The sequence below is a fragment of the Rhipicephalus microplus genome, chromosome 9, assembly GCF_043290135.1.
Source record: "Rhipicephalus microplus isolate Deutch F79 chromosome 9, USDA_Rmic, whole genome shotgun sequence".
NCBI classification, from domain to species: Eukaryota; Metazoa; Arthropoda; class Arachnida; order Ixodida; family Ixodidae; genus Rhipicephalus; species Rhipicephalus microplus.
The window spans coordinates 88,174,513-88,198,750 of NC_134708.1; the positions used below are offsets into that span (position 1 = coordinate 88,174,513).

The 24,238-nt window shown below is 46.7% G+C and overlaps 1 protein-coding gene across 5 annotated transcripts in view; it reads right to left on the reverse strand.

The window, feature by feature from the left end:
- The window catches only part of LOC119164705 (saccharopine dehydrogenase-like oxidoreductase), a 97,435-nt gene that overhangs the window by 23,980 nt on the left and 49,217 nt on the right, over nt 1-24,238 (reverse strand). For all 5 annotated transcript variants that reach the window (XM_075874038.1, XM_075874035.1, XM_075874039.1 and 2 more), the window contains one exon: nt 13,034-13,157. In XM_075874038.1, the coding sequence (XP_075730153.1) occupies nt 13,034-13,157 (124 nt within the window). The remainder of the gene's footprint in view (nt 1-13,033; nt 13,158-24,238) is intronic.

The window sequence follows — 24,238 nt, forward strand, 5'->3', positions numbered from 1 at the left end:
GACCTGTGGAGGTGAGGCCGCTGATAACATCAATTACGAAGATCCTCCAATATGGCTTGAGGGCGACGACGGTGTATTTCCGGTAAACGGGTGCAACCACGAAAGCGTTACTTCAGATTTGCGGTTGAGAATAGAAGGATGGGAGCTGAATGCTTTAGTCGACACCGGTGCTGATTATTCAGTGATAAGTCACAAGATGGTGAAGAAGCTAAACAAAGTTGTGACACAGTGGAGTGGATCGCAGATACGCACGGCAGGTGGTCGCATTATTACGCCCCTTGGCAGATGCACCGCAAGACTTGAAATACGGGGCTTTATTTACGTTGCCGATTTCATTGTGCTACCAGAATGTTCAAGAGACCTCCTTATAGGAATGGATTTTTTGCGAGCTAATGGCGCCGTAATTAACCTGCGTAGGTCCAGCGTGTCGTTTTCGACTGAACGAGCTATACCTGTAGAGGAATCTGAGGGACGCCTAACTGCTCTACGCGTTGTTCATGATGACGTAACTGTGCCACCACGCTGCAGCATAATGGTGCTCGTAGAGAATGACGCATCTTACAACCGCGAAGGCATAGCGGATACAAATGTAGGGCTGTTTTTGAACAAAGGTGTCTGCGTAGCTAGGGGTCTTGTTCACTTGACGAATGGCCGTGCAGATGTCCTACTCACAAATTTCTCCAATGAGCTTCAACACATCGCTCAAGGCACGGCTATTGCCTATTTACACTACTTCTGTATGGCGACAGATCTATGCAGCTTAACCACGTCAACCACTCGACCAGTGGCCTGCAACATCGACACATCCGTGACCGTCAACCAGAGCCTTCCGGACAGTCAAAAGAAACAGATTTACGCCTTAGTAAAAGAATTCTCTGATTGCTTTTCAATTGCCTCGAAGGTCCAGCGCACGTCAATTACGAAACACAGAATTATAACGCAAGACGACACGAGGCCTATATGCCAGCATCCATATCGAGTGTCACAGAAAGATCGGGAAATCATTAAGAAGCAAGTGGAGGAAATGCTTTCGGATGATGTCATCCAGCCTTCAAATAGTCCATGGGCGTCCCCCGTAGTGCTCGTTAAGAAGAAAGACAACACGCTTAGATTCTGTGTCGACTACCGAAAACTCAACAGTGTAACTAAACGAGATGTATACCCCTTGCCACGTATTGACGATACACTAGATCGGCTGCGATCCGCAAAGTTTTTCTCCTCCTTGGATCTGAAAAGCGGATATTGGCAAATAGAGGTAGACGAGCGGGACCGTGAAAAAACGGCATTCGTAACACCAGATGGCCTCTACGAATTCAAAGCGCTTCCATTCGGCCTCTGTTCCGCGCCAGCGACGTTCCAGCGAATGATGGACACTGTCCTCGCGGGATTGAAATGGCAGTCATGCCTGGTGTATTTAGATGACGTGGTGGTATTCTCTGCAACGTTCGACAAACATCTAGAGCGACTTCGCACTGTATTACAAGCCATCCGGTCAGCAAACTTGACAATCAAACCCGAAAAATGGCACTTCTGCTTCGAAGAGCTGAGATTCCTTGGACATGTCATTAGTTCTGACGGTGTTCGTCCAGATCCAGAAAAAACAGCCGCTGTTCAGAGGTTCCCTACACCCAAAGACAAAAAGTCAGTGCGCCGATTTTTGGGTTTATGTGCCTACTATAGGCGATTTGTGGAAAACTTTTCAACGATTGCGGAACCTCTTACAAAACTAACGAAAGACGACGTGCCCTTCACATGGAAAAATGAACAACAGAAAGCTTTTGATGAATTAAGAAAACGGCTACAGGGTTCACCAATACTTGCCCATTTTGATGAGACAGCCGACACTGAGGTCCACACCGATGCCAGCAATGTCGGCCTCGGCGCCATCCTGGTCCAGTGGCAAAATGGTCAAGAGAGAGTGTTAGCCTATGCCAGCCACAAACTCTCAAAAGCTGAGGCAAACTACTCTGCTACTGAAAAAGAGTGCCTCGCAGTCATCTGGGCAATAAATAAGTTTCGACCCTACCTTTATGGTAGACCGTTCAGAGCTGTCAGTGACCACCATGCTCTATGCTGGCTAGCAAATCTCAAGGATCCGTCAGGTCGACTAGCCAGATGGAGCCTTAGGCTGCAGGAGTATGACATTACGGTCGTATACAAATCTGGAAGGAAACACAGTGATGCCGACTGCTTGTCACGCTCTCCCGTCGATCCAAGTGTACCTGAAGAGGAAGACTTCCCGTTTCTAGGCGTTGTCGACGCATCCGAAATCGCTCAACAACAACGAGATGACCCGGATTTGCTGGCGCTTATACAACACCTGCAGGGTCTCGACGTTCAAGTACCTCGCATATTCTCCAGAGGGCTCTCCACGTTCTGTTTTCGAGGAAGTGTCCTTTACAGGAGGAACTTTGAACCTAATGGCGAGACGTTTTTACTAGTCGTGCCCACAGCCATGCGACAGGAAATTCTGCATGCATGCCACGATGAGCCAACGTCCGGCCACATGGGTGTGAGCCGAACATTCGCCAGGATTCGCCTGAAGTACTATTGGCCTAAGTTGCTCGCATCAGTGCAGCGCTACGTGAAAACGTGTCGTCAATGTCAACGGCGCAAAACTCCAGCCGTAAAACCAGCCGGCCTTCTCCATCCAATAGACCCTCCGGATGCCCCATTCCAACAAGTCGGCATGGACTTCCTAGGACCTTTCCCGACATCATGTGCAGGCAAGAAATGGATTGTCGTAGCTACAGACTATCTGACCCGTTATGCTGAGACTGACTCTTTGTACAGTGCGACAGCTGCAAAGTCGCCAAGTTCTTTGTGAACAACATAGTGCTCAGACATGGTGCGCCCATCGTCGTTATTACGGATCGCGGCACAGCATTTACTGCAGACCTTATGCAATGTCTGATGCGCATGACAAATACCGATCACAGAAGAACAACGGCGTATCACCCTCAGTCAAATGGCTTAACCGAACGCCTCAACAGAACTCTGACCGACATGCTATCAATGTATGTCGATGTTGAACACAAACAGTGGGATGAAATATTACCCTACGTAACATTCGCATATAATACAGCCGTTCAAGAAACAACCCACGTTGCCCCTTTCGAACTAGTATTCGGCCGAAGAGTGACCACCCCACTGGATGCCATGTTACCGCTACAGGACGAAAACAGCTATCCACCTGACTTAGATGACTTCTTGCAACGAGCCGAAGAAGCACGACAAATGGCAAGATACCGAATACGCCGTCAACAGCGTGTCGACTCTAGTCGGTACAACAAGCGACGCAGTGACGCACTTTATCATCCCGGTGACAAAGTGTGGATATGGATTCCAGTGCGCCGCCGCGGACTCTCTGAAAAGCTTCTTTGTCGATACTTCGGCCCTTATGAAGTAGTCAACCGTATCAGCGACGTCACTTATGAGGTCAGATCCGCGGGACACGTGAGCTCAAGACGCCGCAATACCACGGAAGTGGTACACGTAGTCCGCATGAAGCCCTATCATGACAGATCGTCGGAAAACGAGTGAGAGGGCGCATGTATCATTTTACTCTCTCAAGCATCGGGACGATGCGTCTGAGGGGGGGATAATGCCGCGACAGGTTGGCCACGTTCAAGTAGCCGCCGCAATCATCATGGCAAGAGCACCAGCAAGACCTGGCTGGCATGCGTCACGCGTTCGTGCGCTCCAACAACGAGGAAGAGGAAGTTAGTTGACTCTGTGCCTCTCGGCTACTTGGACTCGACGACCATAGTCATTAGACTTGTGGGCACAAGTTCGCCCTAATAAAGTTGCTTGTTTTTGTGGCCTGTCTGCCTCAGCATCGCTACAATATCATTGTAAATGTCCGGAAAAATGTTGTACCAGTGGACGTCGCTGAAGCGTCCGCGTTAGATTCACTGAGCAAAGTCACCTTCCTTGGCGGCATGAATGTTCAAACTATCATTCCGCTAGGAAATTAGGCAACTACGGGTGTCATATATGACATCGATGTGACTATCTCGAACAAAGATCTGCCGATTCTTATTAAGCCTGCTTATGATGGGCCCCAAATACTACAGGTGTGCCGTCTAGGAAAGTCGTGATGTGTGAAGATAGACTTTAAGAGTGATTGCCTTCCGACACATGTTAGGGCGGGTCATTTCCGACATGCTGTGCGGCCATTTGTCCCTAAGCCGCTTCAGTACCGAAAATGTCAGAAATTTGGTCATGTGAGCGCCATCTGTGGAAATCCTACAACATGTTCTCGTTGTGGTGCACCCCATTCTGCGGACAACTGTAAGGCTAATTCCTATAATTGCCCGAATTGCCAAGGGCCCCACGACGCCACATCAAAAGAGTGTCCGAAAATAAGGCAGGAGATTTTGGTTTTGAAGAAAATGGTGAGGGACCGTTCGACTCACCGAGAAGTGGTCGCTGTCGTCAGGCGACATTGTTCTCGTCGCAGACGCTCGTCTAGAAAGCCTGCCCACAGTATCAAGCCTTCTGTAAAGCGTCCTTTCGTTGAATCGGCCCCACCACCACCGCCGGACAGAAGGAACACGTGCACTGAGAATGCTGCCCCTAAAAAGGAGGCTCTGGAAGAGGCATGGCTATCCCTTCCAAGGATAACCCCTGCAGAAAAACTGAAACGTGCACCGGTAGCACCACTTTCAGCATCTCGCCAAGATGAGGCGACAGAGCGTGACCGAGAAATTTTGACGATGATCAAGTCTCTCATCAATGCCGTTCACATGCTTATAGGCAACACGAACACGCCTACAGCACGATGCGCTGTGCAAGTATTGGATGCCCTGAGTCTAGTGCTTGCCAACTTTGCATAGAAAAAATGGCTCGTTCACTGCCTTCGAAGATTCCGAGACAAAGTACGTAGTGCGACAGTTTTACAGTGGAATTCCAGGGGACTTAAATCACGGATCTTACGTTTTCGACACTTCGTTTTCCGCAACAGATATCCTATATTAGTAATATGTGAACCAAATTAGTCAAAAGCGATAAAGCTTTCTGGCTACGAAGCCTTCACTTCATCGACTTGTGGTGAGCCCAGCAAAGTAATTATATATATATTCGCACACATTGAACCTACATTCCACATTTGGTGCAACTTCATAACGGAAACGGAAACCCCATAACGTATGCCTCCACGTTGCAAAGAAGGTAGCCTTCGCGCTTATCGGCGCTAACATCTCACCATCTGGTCAGTTTGACGGTGAAAAACTACATGACATCTTGACCACTACACCTGGACCCTGGATTGTTATTGGTGATTACAATGCTCAACACTTGCTTTGGGGAAGCACAAAGATTGATTCCAGAGACCGGAAACTTGCTGAATTTGCCTCACGCCTCCAAGTTAACGTTATGAATGATGGCAGTCGGACGTATTTGCGTGGTTCGAGATATAGCAGTTGCTTGGATCTTGCATTGGTGTCACGGTGATTCACCCAACAAGTGCGATGGTTCGCCGATACTGAGACTCACGGCAGTGATCATAATACAACGTATCTGAAGGTCACAGGTTTTGCAAATTCCTCCTCTTCAACAGAAGAGTTAATTGAACAATGTACAAAAAAAAGAGTGGAAGAGGCATGCGTTGATAGCGCGTGCGACCTCGGGAAGGAATGAAAAATGTGATAGAAGAGGTAACTTGCGCCTTTAAATACACATCAAAGCGTACAGATTTTGATATAAAACTTGAACGACTACGAACGATTCGTAGGCGGGCTGAGAGGAGGTACAGGCACACTAATTCGATTCATGACCTCAGAGACGCTCGACGTCTACAAAGGAAAATCCAACGTCAAATGGACAAGCTGGAGGACCAACGGTGGAAGAAATTTTGTGAATCACTCGATCCTCGCGAGCCTATGTTTCATATATGGAGGACGGTGCGTGGCCTTGGCTTGACTTCACAACAACTTCCATTCAGCACATTGGCTCTCCACCAAGGCCGCCTGCAGGTTGACGTTGCTGAAGATTTCTGCGTGAAGATTGCGGGCACTGTGGTTACCATGAGTGACGAAGTTCTCGGGGATGTTCCTGTAGCACGAGTTTCTGAACTGAATATGCTTTTCTCACTCGAGGAACTCGATGCAGCTCTAGCCACCTGCAGACGTTCATCGTCACCTGGGCTGGGCGGTATTACATACGCTGCTTTATGCCATCTTGGAAGTCGCGGCCGAGACCAGCTACTAAAATGCTACAACCAGTCATGGAACGATGGCGTCGTTCCAGAAAGGTAAAAACCCAGCCGCTTGGTACCAATCCTCAAACCTGGGAAGTTACCGCTTGATCTGACATCATATCGACCCGTTGCGCTATCCAGCTGCGTGGGGAAAATAATAGAAATAATGGTTCTGACACGCCTCGAGTGGTACCTTGAACACTATAATATACACCCAGAGGCCATGGCTGGTTTTCGAAGAGGCCGCTCTTCTATTGATAATGTCATCGACCTCGTAACCTCTGTGCAACAACAGAAATACCTCAAGCGCATCTCGGTTGCAATGTTCCTAGATGTGAAAGGTGCATATGACAACGCAACGCACGATGTCACCCTAGATAACTTGGCGAACATTGGAATCGGTGTAGAAATGTTTCGATGGATTTGGAGCTACCTACAGAGAAGATCCTTCTTCGTGCTTACTGCGGAAGGCCGCACTGTTGATCATTACACCGCTCGTGGCGTTCCACAAGGCGGGGCTCTTAGCCCTATGCTGTTAAACCTCACGATCATCGGCCTTGTACAAAGTCTACCTCGATCAGTCAATCTCTCTGCATACGCTGATGATATATGTATCTGGGCTTCAGCAGTGACATGACCCCAGGTACGCGCACGGCTCCAAAAAGCTGCGAGAATAACGTCGACGTACCTCCATGCTCAAGGCCTCAATTTCCACCGAGAAGTGCGCCTTAGTCCCTTTTACCCGCAAGCCCATGATCTATTATCCTGTTTCCATCGACAACGTGATTCTTTCGTATACGAGACGTCATCAATTCCTGGGCGTCATTATCGATAGAAATCTCTCGAGGAGTGCTCACATCTCGCACTTGAAGAAGAGGCTCAGCTCTATCACACACGTGATGAGGTTTCTCACTGGTAAAACGTGGGGCACATGAGTGTCATCTATGCTTCAGCTGTACAAAGCGCTCTTCTTGAGATATTTGCGGTATTGCACGCCCGTGCTTTTCAACGCCGGAAAAACTAACATCAGGGTCCTGCAAAGCATGCAAGGCCGAGTCCTCCGCACATGCTTGGGGCTACCTCGGTGCGCTAATACGTTAGCAACAATTGGTATTGCTAAAGACCATCCGATCACGACATATATAACTGTCGACACACTCCGGACACATATCCGTCACATATCCTGAGTGCCTAACCACCACCTTGCTAGCTTGCCACTAGAAAGACCAAAGGCAGCGTTTTTTTCAAAGTTGTTGCGGCTAACCAGAATTCCATCTCGTGGAAATTCTCGCCCGCAACCATACCACTATCGCCAGAGTGGTGCATGAAAAAACCCACTGTGCACCTTGAAGTGCCGGGGATATCTAAAAAGGCAAGCCAGTCATCTGCAGCCCTCAAGCAGATCTCACTGGACCTTTTACATTTGTCCTATGCTAACTGAATTCATGTTTACACGGACGGTTCGGTCTCGGGAAGTTCTACAGGTGTTTTTGTCATACCATCTCGATCAATCACTATCAACTTCAAGACATCACACGTCACGACATCTACGGGATGCGAGCTCCCCGCTCTTCGAGCCGCTGTAGAGTTTGTTACGCAAGAATCCTCTGGTAGATGGGCCATATTCTGTGACTCCAAGGCAGCTCTTCAATGCGCGCGAAGTCTACGACATGAAAACTACCACGAGGTGGTGTATCGTATTAATTAAATTTGTCATTGCGCCGCTGATCAAGGACTTGACATTGTTTTACAATTGTTGCCGGGCCACTGTGGCATCAGTGGTAACAACCTCACCGACGACGCTGCCCGATGTGCCCACGATGGAGTGCCCACACTGTTAATACCCTTGTCAAGAGTAGACGCAGCTAGAGAACTTCGTCACATCGTGCATAATGCCACGCTTGCGCACTGGAATTTTTCACTTAACTCCAATCATCGCCCTAAGAACCCTAAGTCATTACTCCAGAAACAACTGCCACCCAAGATTTCTCGACGTGACGCTACAATGCTGTGCCGGCTGTGGACTGGGGTAGCGTTTACTAAGTCATTCAGCCATCGCATTGGCATGGCAGATTCATCCATGTGTGAAAGCTGCAACTGTATAGAGGCTATGGAACATCTCTTGTGCCACTGTGCCCAATTTGATGAAGATCGCCGAACTCTCCAGTGTGCCTTGAATAGACTCGATGACCGGCCATTCAATGAAGCAAAGATCTTAGGAGCCTGGTCGCGCAACACATCAGCACAAAAATCCACACGAGCCCTCCTGAGATACATGACAGCAACTTCATTGAGGGACCACCTGTGAAACTCGGCATTGTGTGTGTGATGTGACATGTGTCTATCCTTCTCTCTCTTTTTTACTTCCCTCTCCCCCTCCCATGTGCAGGGTAGCAAACGGGACGCATAGTCTAGTTAACCTCCCTACCTTTCCTACATTTCTTCTCTCTCTTTCTCTCTCTCTAGAGTGACATATCAACCTTCCTCACTCGTGCTTCGCATATAATTGATTTCCACTGTACGTGATCTGCCATTTTTTTATATACCTGAAGCGCTGGTACATGCAAAACAATGAAAAATGACTAAGAACTAAGAGGGGGCGATCCCAGTGTTAATGTTTGGATTGCAATAAAGGGTACAAACGAAATCTTTTTTATCATTTATCGAGGTTTGACATTTGCTATACATTAAAGAAGAGTACTTGTGTTAATGGTAGCGTTCTGTAGAAGAACTTCAGAATATTATTTTCGGAAAATATTAGAGAGAAGAAATAAATGGAAGGCAGCGAGATATAAAGTGATCCAAAAATATTGAAAATTGTTAGATTGATGTTTTAATATACATTCTGTAATTGCATACTGAACTTGAAAATTAAGTACATGGAGCTCAAGGAAAGCACATGTCGACGACATTCATGCACTGTTTTGAATATATGCTACAGTTCTCATATTCCAGCACCGTGTTTCTTACATTGTAACAAAATAAATCCTACCTGTGTACTGCTGGGGCAATAATGTACACCGCTACCACATATAAGAAATCCTCATTTTCTAAAGAGCAGCTGTGTTACTAAGCTCTCGAGTAGCAATGAACCTTTCTAAGTTTGTTTCCCATTATCTCTTTACCCTAACTACACGTGAAAAAGATGTGCAAAATCATTCACTATTTCCTGGAGGCAGATCTCTCTATCGCAAACTAATGGGTAGCATACTTAATCTTGGTGCCCGTTTGCATTCACTTGAACAACAGTGTAGTGTTCAATAAAGTTAATAGCAGCCAGTCTCCATGTGTAAAATTAGTTAACGACTAAGATGAGTAGGAATCATTGTATATTGCGAAGTAGCGTGCATAAGTTCTGATTGGTAAAATCGATTATATTAAACTGCTAACAGGTGCTGCTGCCCGAGCGCGCAGCTGGCGACAGTTCACACTAACAAAATATAAATGCTAGCATAGGCACGTTGAAATACCCATGTAACGTTAGCGGGCGAATGCACATGCTTTTCGAACAGCTCAGGACGGGTAGCAGTCACTGAAATGCGTGCACCTCATTACAGAAATAACTGAAATCACTCACAGCGCAAGGACATGGGAGAAACGTACGTGGTTTTGGGGGCCTGAACATATCTCTGACAAGCTGATATCTCCAAATTTTTTGGAAGCGAAACACCCGCGGTGTACCGAGAAGGGCTCTAATGATACCAGTTAATCGGTCTGGTGGCGTGTCACTCCACGAACCAAAGTCCGAGAGTATTTCCACGGCTGTCTCGAGTTCGCGAAGCTCCGCAAACTGTTTGCTGACCCAATGCGCACTCAGACCTATGAATATGGCGCAAGAACAGAAGTTGAACGCTTCACGCATCGGTCAACATTTTGGTTGATGTATAACCCCGAAAGATGAGCTTTCGGGTGGCGGTGCTGTGTTGCAATTTATACGTATCTGCTTTCACTGCGTGGCGCCACGATTTCAATTCCACTGTTTTGTGTAATTTGCCTGTTAATGTCACATATATGTATGAATGCATTAGTGTACATCTTCTACTTACCTGCAGTAATTAGTAGTGCCGTGTCAGGTTTGCCAGACGCAGTTGCGGTTTTTTCAAATATATTGCTACGAATTATGGTTTTCATTTTTAAAAAGAATGTTGTGTATGCGAATCATCGGCGAGGCAGAAATACAGACGTCACGCAGGCTCGACACAGGATTTCGCATCTGTGCTCCTTACTACATGTTTTTTTTTTGTACAGTCACTGTATGCTAAAAGGTCACACGACTTCATGATTGCGAACCAGGGCACAGGATCAGTTAACTACTATTTACATGGAGGGGGGGGTAACAAAATGTGGACAGAGTGGCGCGTTAATTTTATCTAGATCCAGCCTTGGTAGCAATAATATGATACTAGGGACGTTCATGATTATAATATAAATGAATCCATTGAATTTTCGCTGCTATCACGCAACAACCATTTCAGAAGAGAGACGAAACACCCAATGATGTAGAACCTGCACAATTTGTATTTCATCTAATCACCCCTGCGTATCTGTGTCTGTTGCTAATAAGGTAACCTCCTCGTCCAAAGAAATTAGTCAAAGAATAAGCGTCAATTTATTGCATGCACCCTAAAAATTTTCTACTGATGAGCAATGGCTCACGCCTCCCTCCCCCTTGCCTGTCTAAGCGTTAAAAGCGTTCAGCCGTTGTATATTACAGAATAAACATATGGTTATAGTGGGCTCAATCTTCTGAACCAACAATAGCGACAACAACAGAACAATAAGTGAGAACAACGAGCAGGGCCGGCACACACCACACACTTTCAGTCCATCCTCACTCACTCACTCTCTCTCTCTCTCTCTCTCTCTATATATATATATATATATATATATATATATATATATATATATATATATATATATATATATACAGAAAGTATTATTTCAATGGTTCAATGGGCCAGTTAGTCTTCGTGAAGGAATATGGCACAACGGGAGCGTTATCAACAAGGATAAATCCCAACAGTCTCGGGAGGGGTCCTCTCTTCGTCATAGAATGAGTTATACTAAATAGACGTTCAAACTACGTTGCTGCCGCGTCCCTCTCGCCTTGAAACATGTTTGCGAGAGTGAGAGAGAACTAAAAAAAAACACTGTGAACACTGAGCACGAAACCAGACTGTGCACATCCAAATGTCGGTGTAAGTCCACATACGCTTCTTATCCTGTGCTGGACAGCTCTAGACGTGTGTCGGGTCACCTAAGATTGTCGCCGCGGTGGCGGGAGGGGCTCGCGACGAAGTGCGTAAGGAAAGAGTTTCCCCTTAATGGGTTGGTTGGCTCTTTACCTTTCATCTTCGCCCGTTTCCCCTCAATGGCTGTCAAGTGGTAGGCGAGCGTAAACACTTTTTATTGTGGGGGTGCTGACACCCCCCCTGTAAAGTTGTCTGCGCCGCGTGGCGCACGTGTCTCGTCCCAGGGCGTTATTTCGGTGGTGACCACCACCGGGCGATAGATGGCGTTGTGTTCGCTCCGAGTACCACTGTTGGTAGAGTGGCAACGCCGGTGGTGGCCCCTGGCGGAAGGCGGGCCTTGGTGGTGGGCGAGCGTTGAGCGAGCCTCTTCTGCGCGTGGCGGCTGCCGCGAACGGTTGTCTGTAGCGCGGGTGCCCGGTGCTCGGCACCGCGGGCTTCGCGCCGGGGTCCCGCGTGTAAGGTCAGGCGTTGGCGACGCCGCCTTGGGTATGTGCTAGTGTGTTGGGTGTGTTAGTGTGGGTTTATCATGTTATTGTGTGTTTAGTGTGTCCCTGCATTATGTTGTTTGTATGGTTTAGTGTTAATTGAAATTGTATCATTCGGCGGACGATATCGTCGTCTAAATTAGTTAATAAATGTATGTATGTGGTGTGCTTTGTTCCGACCGTTTCACCGTGTCCGTCACTCCAAGAGCGTGGCGTGGCGGTGCGCGCGTTCGCCGCGCCGAGACCCCACAGTATATACACGAAAAAAAAATATAAAAAGAAGAAAAAAAAACAAGAAAGGGCAGTGTACACGTACGAGTCAGAAAAAAACAAGCATTGTCTCCAGCTATGAATCTGTCACCAATTTCCTCCAGGCTTACTTCTCGGAGGCAGGAGAGTCTTCCGGGGTCTTCGTTGATGCCGGCTACTAATGTTCTAAGTTGGAGAACAAAGTATGCCTCACGCTGTTCGCGCTCGCACATGTTTGAGAAACTTGACTGTAAGAGAGTTACGCTGATATTTTCAGAACTGTGGTTTGGCAAACACAGATGTCTAGATAAAGGCAGCTTCGGCAGTGAAGTGGCGTGGTACTGGTGATTATTGAACCACAGCCAAAATGGCGTGTCTGTTTGGCCGGTATATTCTTGTCCGCAGATGTTGGAATGTAGCATGTATAATACGTTACTAGAGTCCCAAATAAGGCTTTGAGTTATGCAGAATTTGAAATCCGAGAAGTTCGCTTTTGATTCACGTGTTGTGACCATCTGTGGGCATACCTTGCACCGAGCTTTTCCGCAGGGATGGCACCCTGATTGAATTTCGGAGGGGTTTGCTTAAATTTTCGCGAAGCCATCTCACGTGGCGTACCGCAGGCATAAAAACCTGGAGCAGATTCTTCTCAGAGCAAACACAAACACCTCCAAAATTGAAGGGTACAGTATACAGTAGTTAAACAATTCAAGGGTAAAGCATCACATACCTGTAACTATTCTTTATGGGAGATCATCGCAGCTGTTCAGTATATTTCTAAACACAACTGCAGCTCTTCGGTACTGAACTTGAGCGCTGCAGTGTAATCCTGTTAAAGAAAATCTTACCTGGCCCTTCCATCCGGATGGTGACGGAATGGTCCATCCTTCCCTTGGGATGGTCCCCAGGATGAGCCAACTTTTCCTTCCATCCGCGGCCACGTGCCGTCAAAGTGAAAGAACAGCCCAATGCCTGCAGCATGATTATTAGTCAATGCGCCTTGAAAAAGACAAGGCTCCCGTCGAAACGCCGGGAAAACACAAGAAGTTGTTATGCGCTGGTATATATATATTAAATATATATATATATATATATATATATATATATATATATATATATATAACCTGCGACGAAGGTTGCAGTGCAGGTTTGGTTCCTGCATCCAACCGGCAAGTTTCCTGCAACCGACGAAGGGTGCCGGTTGGCCCGCGGCAAGTTATCAATTCATCCACTTTATTTATTCACATATGCATTGGAATTAGGTCTATCAACTTTCCTTATACCTTTCTTGCATTATTTTCTATGAGATCTCATCAATATTGTGTCTAAAAAGAAAAAAACTAGCCCTTAAGTGTACACTTCTTTTCTATATGTTCTCTTGCCGCTAATCTTCTCGCAACGGCGATCGTAAACAAAACATTAAAAAAGAAAAAAAAGACCTGGCCCATTTTTTGTGCAATTCGTGCGCAAATCTTTATTAAAGCTCGTCGGTAGACCACGTTTTCTTTTTGTTTGCACGGGGACAAAGAGCGCACGCACCAGCGAAAACGCAGCAGCACCTGTATGCGCCGTGGCTTTTGCCTACCACGCGAAAACAAACGCGCGACGACAGCACCACCACAAGTCTAGTAGAATTTGTCTATACACTTGCTAAACACGTTCATAGTCTTTTAAAGCACAGACGAAGCATAATTCCCTTTCAAAATTTCAATTTGCCTAGAGTTATGCCAACGCCAGTGCAAACGCGCGCTTCTCAACGGGAGCCGTCGGTCTGCCTTAAAGGTACACTCAGCAGGCCCCATACCAAATTTTAGTTAGACAGTGGAAGTTGTTGGGTGTTCGATGAGGAACATTTTGCCACAAAAATTTTTTGTTCATTACGAGCAGAGAAAAGGGGTTTTCTGAAGTGGCGCGAAACGAGGATGAAAGGAGGCGAGCTCGAAACCCTTGCCGCTCCACCGCGTAGCCCTCGCAAGCCAAATCTCTTCTTCACCCTCTCAGGCATCTGACAAAGAGGTCACGTGCACATGACGTGCCCAAAAAAGTGGAACCCCCGAGCACGCGAGCGGCGTTGCTTTGTTTACCGGCGTTATTAAGCGTGAATACACTTTATAAGCGACCCCAAACCATCCACCGCCGTCGGCGGCGTCCGCAGTCTTCTCTCTATCTTTAAAAGAGGACTTGGCGGGCCGCAGCGTGACGCTCTACCGAATAAGCCACGGACGCGACGCTGATATCGGTGTCAGTAACGCGCCTTATACCCCGTCCCCCTTCGCTCGCTCCTCCGCTCTCCTCGCTCGCTGCTGCTGCGCGCGCACCCCTCTCTCGCGCGCGCCCGCCTTCTCTCTCAGTCTCCCGTCGAGAGCGGGTCGTGAGGGGGAGTAAAGTTAAAATCCGTTGGCATTCGCCAGTGAGTTAACGTAAACTCCCCCGTGTGATCAAAATGCGATTCCCAGGAACCATTACACCATAAGGGCACCATAGTGTGATTAATAATTATAATAGTGCGAATTAATAAATACCCCTCATAGCATCACCCCGTGCATTCGCACTTAACCATGTTCACCCTCGGGGAAATGCTTGGGAGTTTTTTTGTGGTCTTCTGCCTGTTTCTGCGGGATGGTTTGGAAACGCTGGCTTAGACATGGTAGAATAGATGAGCACAATGAGTGCGCGAACGCGTAGGAGCGTTCCACGGTGGTCGTCTGTTCAATGCGCTGACCATGGGGACACGAACGCATGTGAAACGCTGACTCATTAGCCCCGCATCTCGTAGCCTTTCACGAGGAAAAATGAAAGACAAACGCGCACAAAATTTTTATTGCGTCTTATCATTTATTTCAAGTTTTATTAATCTCTTAAAGCAACAAATATATAAACTATGCATGTTGTGTTAAATAATTTTTGCCATGTCACGTGCCACTGTTTGCAACATCAGAGCAGAGTCATCTACGTAGAGGACCAACGTCACTGCTTTGTCGTGTACGTAGGGCCATTTATACGCGCACGTCATGCCCTCGTTCTCTGGACGCACGCCGGCAGAAGGGAGGGGGAGCTGCGTTCATCTTGAAATTTGACCCATTACCGCAACGCGTAGCGTTGCGAATTTGGCAGACCTGATCATGAACGCCTCGTCTACGCATTGCGCTTGTCAGCGCGAAATTGTCAAACCTGGTGAGTGGCCCTTTAATTTAGGGAGTGGTCGTGATGCAATGCTATATGAGATGTCGCGCAGCTCGCTCACACGCGCGTCCGAGCTTCTTTCCCCCGAAGGTGCGATAGACGTTTTTCCCGCACCAATATCATATGTCTATCAGATTCGCTGCTTCTTTCTGGCTCGAGACACCGCCGCATCACAGAGCAGCGCATGGATAAACGTTGCAGTGAGGCTTCCGCATTAGTTGCCCGGATAGCGCCCCCGACGGCAACACCCTATCTTAAAACATTGTATATTTCACAAAGCCAGTGTGACTAATACTGTAAATACAAAGAACGCAAGACGCCGCCCCTCGGATATGTACACAGCTTGATAAAAAATTACTTCGTATGATGTCCTTCATGAGGCACTGCATGAGGGGCTACTCTCCCCCAGAAACGAAAACACCCCAGGTGGTCTAAATTTCCGGAGCCCTCCACTACGGCGTCTCTCATAATCATATAGTGGTTTTGGGACGTTAAGCACCACATATCAATCAATCTCCCCCAGAAACGCAAAGCGCACCTGAAGGCTAGGCAATGGGAGAGTGCGGGGAAAGGCTATAAAAAGGAGAGGATGGCGACCAGCTCGACCGGGCGCATTTGGACGGCATTGATAAAATAGAGGAGGCGTTGGCTATGCGCCCGATCACATGGCTGAAGAGCCTGTGGTGCCCTTTGCACTTTCGCTCGAAACCAAGCACACGTAAAACACTCGACAATCGCACGTTCCTCTGCTTACTCGGCTATCACTTCCCCGATCAGCATGAATCGTGGCTTACGCTGCACCTTCCATGAAGCACACTTTTCAGTGACCACACACAAATATGCGGTGAGGTACTGGTTTGGCAGTAGCACTGGTATTTCATTGGCGCATATGCATGAGCTGGGCTTCTTCAAGGCGTGTCCGTATCATCATAGTGCGCTTGTCGTCGATGCATGTGCTCTCTTGCTCGAGAGAAACTTTTCCGGTATGTCCGTCAGCTGGGTACTCTCTCTTATCATGTATTCACTCTCGCAAGCTCATCCGCAGCGGCAGCGCCGCATTTACGACTGTCAGTTGCCGTGCATCCTACTAAAAAATTCACAAACACAAAATTTATTTCATGGCATCACTGGTGAGGTAATCAAATAGAATGAAAGTACGAAAACTTGGCAGCAGCGGCCGCAGTCTTGGAACGTCGCTTATACCTACCTTTCTACTGATCGCAGATACTATCGTCGACACGCACGTGAAGCTTGTCTTGGTGGCAACATCTTTCGCTCTTTTCCGGAAGGGCGGCGTCGGTCACAATCGTCTGTGACGTCACTTCAGGGAGCGACTGTGCCGCCAGGGCTCACAAGTATTTCAAGAGGATCATCGGCCGACGTCCTTCACTTGGCAGCAGCGGCGGCAGTCTTGGAACGTCGCTTATACCTACCTTTCTACTGATCGCAGATACTATCGTCGACACGCACGTGAAGCTTGTCTTGGTGGCAACATCTTTCGCTCTTTTCCGGAAGGGCGGCGTCGGTCACAATCGTCTGTGACGTCACTTCAGGGAGCGACTGTGCCGCCAGGGCTCACAAGTATTTCAAGAGGATCATCGGCCGACGTCCTTCACTTGGCAGCAGCGGCGGCAGTCTTGGAACGTCGCTTATACCTACCTTTCTACTGATCGCAGATACTATCGTCGACACGCACGTGAAGCTTGTCTTGGTGGCAACATCTTTCGCTCTTTTCCGGAAGGGCGGCGTCGGTCACAATCGTCTGTGACGTCACTTCAGGGAGCGACTGTGCCGCCAGGGCTCACAAGTATTTCAAGAGGATCATCGGCCGACGTCCTTCACTTGGCAGCAGCGGCGGCAGTCTTGGAACGTCGCTTATACCTACCTTTCTACTGATCGCAGGTCTGAAATTCTTTTTGTAATTTTTTTTTTTTTTTTTTTTTTTTTTTTTTTACTGTCGCTGCTGCTGCCATCCAAGTGTATTGTACTGTCTTTTGCCATGACCTTATCCCGCTCAGAGGTGTACAAACTTGTGAAGGATTTAAGACATGACCTGACTGAGATGCGTCAGTCGCTCGAGAGGGAGCTGCGGAAGGAGCATCGTGAGATCAAAACTTCCCTTGATTTCATGAATAATGCTTTTGAGGATATGGCAAACCAGCTGAAAAAAATTGAAACTGAAAATGCCGAATTGAAGGCAGCCAACAGCTCCCTCACGGATGAATGCGCGCTTCTAAGAAACAAAGTGACTGAGAATGAACTTAGGATCACTCAACTAGAACAGTACTCTAGAAATAGGAACATTGAGATTAAGGGTGTTCCCATGACACAAAACGAAAACCTGAAAAGCGTACTTGCAGCTATTGGAAATTCAGTAAATGAACCTGTTTCCGAAAGTGACATTGAGGCTTGCCACCGTGTACCAACACGGGACGCTTCACGACAAAATATTGTAGTGCAGTTTCATAGCCGCTCAAAACGAAATGCCTTGCTTGAAAAAACACGACAGAAACGTTTGACCACGGCCGACATCGGACACCAGGAACGCCATCCTATCTTCATAAACGAGCACCTGTGTCCCGCATTGAAAGTGCTTCTCGGAAAAACAATTTGCAAGAAAAACGACAAAAACTGGCGTTTCTGCTGGACGAAAGAGGGCAAAATCTTTGCAAGGAAAAATGAGTCGTCACGTGTCCTACGCGTCACGAAGCTCAGCGACCTTGATAAGATAGAGTAAGTCGAGTACGTACATACCGTTTCCGATATGAAATATGGAAAACCGAGTTTTGTCGGTCTCGGAAATTTGCAGGTTGTCACAAAACAAATATTCATTTTCTGCACTGCATATTAACACACAGTCTGCTAGAAATAAAGAGGAAGAAATACAATGTTTGTTATCGCGCATGGATTTTCAGTTCGAGATCGTGATGTTTACCGAGACATGGTATCGCGATGCTACAGAAGTGATCAAAATTCCAGGATATACTTCTTTCTTCGTAAACCGCAGCTTTAAAAAAGGAGGCGGGGTCATGATGTTAGTGAAAAATGGCATGAATTGTGTTATTGTGGAAGAATTTTCAAGAGTCACTGCTGATTTTGAGGTTCTCACTGTCAAAAATGGTGCTAAAGTGTACAGCGTTATGTACCGTCCACCTCATGCGAGTGTGTCAAATTTCTTCACATTTTTAGATAGTTACCTTAGTTATTTTAATGATGATGCCAGCACTGTCATTCTAGGAGGTGACATAAACATAGACTGCTTGCAACAATCAACAAGTCATGATGAACTTTCTAGGATCTTGGACGCGAACAGTTATATTAATGCAATCAGTCTACCTACACGAATACAACCAACTTCTTCGACACTACTAGACGTCTTTATTACAAATATTTCACCCGAGCATCTTAGTTCTGGCGTCATCAGTTCTTCTGTGAGCGACCACCTACCCATTTATCTACTATCGGCGCAAACAAAACCCTCCACTGCGTCACGACACCCGTCCACTAAATCTTACAGACAGATAAACTCTTTCACGCTGAATAACTTTCGCTCTCATTTGCGTGTAACAGATTGGGGCAAAGTATTAGAAGTTGATGAACCCGAGACAGCGTACAATGAGTTCATAAATGTTTTTAAGGCAGCGTATGAACAATGTTTTCCACGTAAATTAGCGAAACGAGCTCGGAAAGCCCGTAAGCCATGGGTCACCGGGGAACACCTCAAGAGCATGAAAGAAAAAGACAAACTGTATCAGATCTTTATGAAAACAAGAGCTTTAACAGATTTACACGCTTTTAAGCGCTTCAGGAACCAACTGAACAAACAGCTCCGAGAAGCGAAACAAATTTACTTAAGCAATCTTTTCACCCCAGAAGTCCTTAAAAAGCCACACCTTATGTGGAAACGATTGAACACTGTGCTACACGGTGACCCCCAAGAACAATCCACTTTATCAATTAATAGTAACGGCGAAGAATTAACGAATGCACGCTTGGCGAATTCCTTCAACGACTTTTTCACATCACTTGTGAATAGTAAGCACGATCCGAATTGCATTCAATATTTAACAGCACCGATACAGAAAAGCGCATTCTTGTGTCCGACTACTGTGCATGAAATTATAACATCTGTTTTGTCACTAAAAAACAGTATGTGTACGGATGTTCATGACTTCCAAATCAGACCTATAAAATTTGTAATCGATATTATCGCACCAATTCTGGAACATGTTATTAACCTCATGTTTTCTGTTGGCACATTTCCCAAACAACTACAGATGTCAAAGGTAACTGTAATATTCAAGGGTGGTGACATCAATAATTTCTCCAATTACAGGCCAATTTCAATTATTCCAGTCTTTTCTAAATGCATTGAGAAATTGATATATAAACGCATGTCCAGTTTTTCAACGAAGCATAGCATTATTACGCCTTGCCAGTTTGGCTTCCGGAAGGGATGCTCCACTGAGATGGCTCTATTACGCCAAAAGGAGCTTATCTTACAATCTTTCGAAGATCATCTCTGTACACTAGGCATATTCATTGACTACTCAAAAGCATTTGACTCAATTAACCACGATTCCTTGTTTGAGAAACTGCAGCATTATGGCTTTAGAGGCACTTTCTTAAAACTTATAATTTCTTACTTTAAACATCGCCACCAGCAAGTCACTATTAATGGTTTTGTATCCGAATTCAAACCAATTAAGGCTGGTGTACCTCAGGGTAGCATTTTGGGCCCATTGCTCTTTAATTTATATGTGAATGATATAGTAAATATTTGTGCTAATACTAAATTTATCATTTACGCAGATGATACAAGTGTTTTTATTACAGGACGTGACCCTTCAAACCTCATTGAAAAAGGCAACGTCGTCCTAAATAAAATTCACACTTGGAGTATCGCCAACTCTTTGAACCTAAACGCGGCTAAAACGAAAGCTGTTATATTTCGGCCTCAAAACAAAACACTGGGCATCACAAACAGTCTAAAGTTAGGTACATCAACTATAGAATTATCACGCGTTGCTAAAAGCCTGGGAGTCATTTTTGAAGAGCATATGACGTGGACAGATCAAGTGAATGCCACCTTAAATAAACTTTCAAAAACTGTAGGTATATTGTCAAAGTTTCGTTACGTCCTGCCTCAAAACATAAAATTGTTAATTTATAAATCACTATTTTTGTCTAACTTATCTTATTGTCACTTAGTCTGGGGCACGACCACCAAAACCAACGTTCAGAAATTACACAAACTTCAAAAGAAAGCCATTCGTAACATCGTTAGTGCCGCATACGATGCCCACACGGAACCGATTTTCAAGGCTCTGCACTTATTCCCAGTACATGAGCTATATCACACAATTTTAAACAATCGCTATAAGTCGGCTATAAAAAATAACGACACATTTTTCACAGAATTGTCGGCGCTAACTCGCGCTGAACATGTGCGAATTTTGAGGACTCGTGAAGTCTGGAGATTACCAAGACCACGAACCAATTACGCAACACAGATGTTGAAATATCAGCTACCGCTACTACTTAACATATCCGAAAAACATAAGTAACACTTCCGCGTACTCAATTCGCATGTGTATGATGATAAAATGTACCTGTGAATCTCTCTCTCCCCCTTCATTTTGAACGAGTGCATCTCTGTATACTGTACCAGTGCCTTTTCTCGTATACCAGTGCCTTTTCTCTGTATACTGTACCAGTGCCTTTTCTCTTTATTGTGTACATTTTTCAGTTCCACTAGCTCGCTTATGTTGTTGCAATGAAGATAACTGTTATGTGCCCGTTTTTGCCTTTGTACGTCACGATTGTACGCCACTCTGTACGCCACGTTTGCCAAGCCCGGGGGTACGGACCCTGTCAAGCCTCATCTATGGCTTTTTGTCCGTACCCACCAAGCTCCACTGAATGTCTTTGAAGCTGAAATAAATCATGATTGATTGATTGATTGAAAAATTGAAAGGAAGAGGGTTGCGCGGAAGGCCACCTTTCCCACTTCGCACGCAAGCGTAATGCGCTCGTGCCTTCTTTCAAACCACTGGCCGCTTGGGTGATGCTGCCTCTAGTATAATTTTGTTAATTATCTTTTTAAATTTTGTTCCTGTGTTCTGAAGAGACGAATAATTAGCTGATGTATTTGTCAGTACGACAAAAGTTAATCGACACGAGTAATTGATTGATTGATATGGGGGTTCAACGTTCCAAAACCACCATGTGAATATGAGGGACGCCGTAGTGGAGGGCTCCGGAAATTTCTACCTCCTGGGGTTCTTTAACGTGCACCCAAATATAAGCATGTGACGCTACGATGAATGGGCGACGTGGCCTGGCTCATACCCCATGTTTATTCCATACTCTGACTTCTTCTTCCTCTACCTCTACTAACCATAACTTCATACGTCACACGATTCCCCCTCCCCCCAAAAGATGGCACCGTTTATTACCTACAAAAAATTGAAGCCAATAAACAGACAATGTCCAAATTCGCAGTATCATGTCCCGACGGAGTTCCACAGCCTCTTTAAATCTTCAAGGCCGAGGGAGCAGTCCGGTGAACTCTATAACAACTCTGGTGGGCGAGGCTGACTGTTGCGTTCCGGACAGAGCGGGATACACGTGGATACTGACAGTACTGCTAGAACTCTTGTTCGGGCTGACCAAGGTTGAAACGCCTTGTTGCGTCGGCAGCTCGGATGTCGTCGGGGTTGTATTTTTCGCCGTGAATGGTGCAATCCCGATGCTTCTTGCTTGCGTGCTTCTCGACAGACTGTCATGGAGTGCTTGCGGTTTGCAAGCAGTGCTTCCGCGTCTTTCTCGGCGCTTCCTGTGGTGTTGCAGCCGGCGGAATAGCAGGTGCTGGGAGCGTTTCTGGCGACTTTTCTTTGTCCGAAAGTGCCTGACGTCTTGTTGGTTTGGAGATCTTATTTTTCGATGTTATTCAGCTGGTGAACGCGCTTCCATTGAATTTGGCGTTCGCCAATGCCCTCGTTGCAGTCTCTCTCGTTGTTTTCTGAGTTTGTGAACTTCGTTTTGCTTGCTTTGCTGGTGCTGCTCAGGAGATGGCTGTAGTGGCACCCGTTCCGGAATGGGGCATTCATTTCGTTCGGTTTTTGACGCGTCCTGTAGACAGCTGATGAATGGTGAACTGGTGTCTTGCTTGTCGGGCATAGTTGGCAATGCGTCATCATTGCTAGCATGCTCTTCAGAGGCTTCAGTGACGGGGTTCATTAAGGGCGCTTCCGAAAGAAAACTGTGTACAAGGTTTGGTGTATCATGCACTTCTGAATTTGTTCAATTCTTGGATTGGTGACCACTGCATGAGGGTACCACATGTGACGTCGCATCACCAGGCTGAAAATGCAAATTTTGGCAAGTCTGCGGTGCCGTGGAAATGAACTCTTGCGACAAAAAACATTCAGAGTTGACAGATAGTTCATCAGGGGCTTCTTCTTCGCGGCTCACTATGAGTGGTTCTTGCGCCTGGTAGCATGCGACGTTCGATGCGTCTGAGCCTTCTGTGTTTGGAGTTTCTGGTGGCTGCGCACTGGACGGAAACCTTGCAACAGGGGTAGTTTGGTGAGGTTTGAGTTGTGAATGGCCCTATTTCTGTGCAACTAACGATGCGAGCTGTTCTGGCGCATGAATTTGGGTGGTAAGTACAGGGCTTGGCGTAGCATCGTCCGAACTCCGCAGCTCTATCCCGACCATTGTGAGCGTGCTAGATGTGAGATGGACATTGTGAGTCACGAAAGAGCCAAGCGATGAAAAACCAGGAGGCGGGCCAAGTCTGCGAGATGGGGAGTAAGCTGCTCCAATGCGTGAAGACTGATTTTCACTCTTTGAGTCATCTTGGCGTTGTTTGGTATTTTCCCCATGTGTAAGCTGGTCTACCATGAACAAGGCGTCCTTATGACACGAATAGCGACCGTTAGGAGCCTTTGAAGAGCTGCGTCGTAGAAAACCAGGTGGTGGACCATGTATGCGAGACGAAGCATGAAAGGCATCAGTAGGGTGAGCGACGTCTCGTGTCGTATGTTGGTGCCACGACTTTGGAAATGCCGACTTTCGTGCACAAGAAAGCTGCGTTTGACGGTTGGGTTTTTCCCAATATACGCATGGCCTTCTGTAAGTAAACGCATGTGCCACTTCGTCTTGAGGCACTTGTCGATTCGCGCTGGACTTTCGAATGCCTGAGGACTGCTTAGGAAATTGATGATAGTGTGCAGTTGTCTCTAGATGGTTGGCAATGAGTAAGTCTTGGTCATAGTCATTAAAACAGGTAATCATCTCCTCTTTGATTTTTCGCCATGACTCGTCGTTCTCGAATATGTTGGTGAGGTAAAATTTGAATGCCTCACCTGAGATGTAGTCAGTGAAGTTGATGATCATCTCCCGTTCCGACCATGATGCAGCGGTTGCGTGGTGCTCAAACAGGTCGAACCAGTCCTGTACAGGTCCATCGTCCGCTGCTCCGGTGTACTTGGGGATGGGAAGGTCGTCTGATGGTGCTGTCATAATGCTGGTCTTGGTGTAGTGTTGGGATGTACTTTCGTGGTCCACGTTCGGTCACTGCGTCTTGCTGAGACGTTCGGAGATGGTGGCTGGTTGATGAAGTGGCCGCCAAGTCTTCATCCTGTCGACTCGTGTGACGCTACGATGAATGGGCAACGTGGCCTGGCTCATACCCCATGTTTATTCCATACTCTGACTTCTTCTTGCTCTACCTCTACTAACCATAACTTGATACGTCACAAGCATATGGGCCTACAGCATTTCCGCCTGCATCGGAAATGCACCCGCCGCTGCCGGGACATAGAATTTGTAGTAAACATGCGATCTACGTCCGACGTTGATAC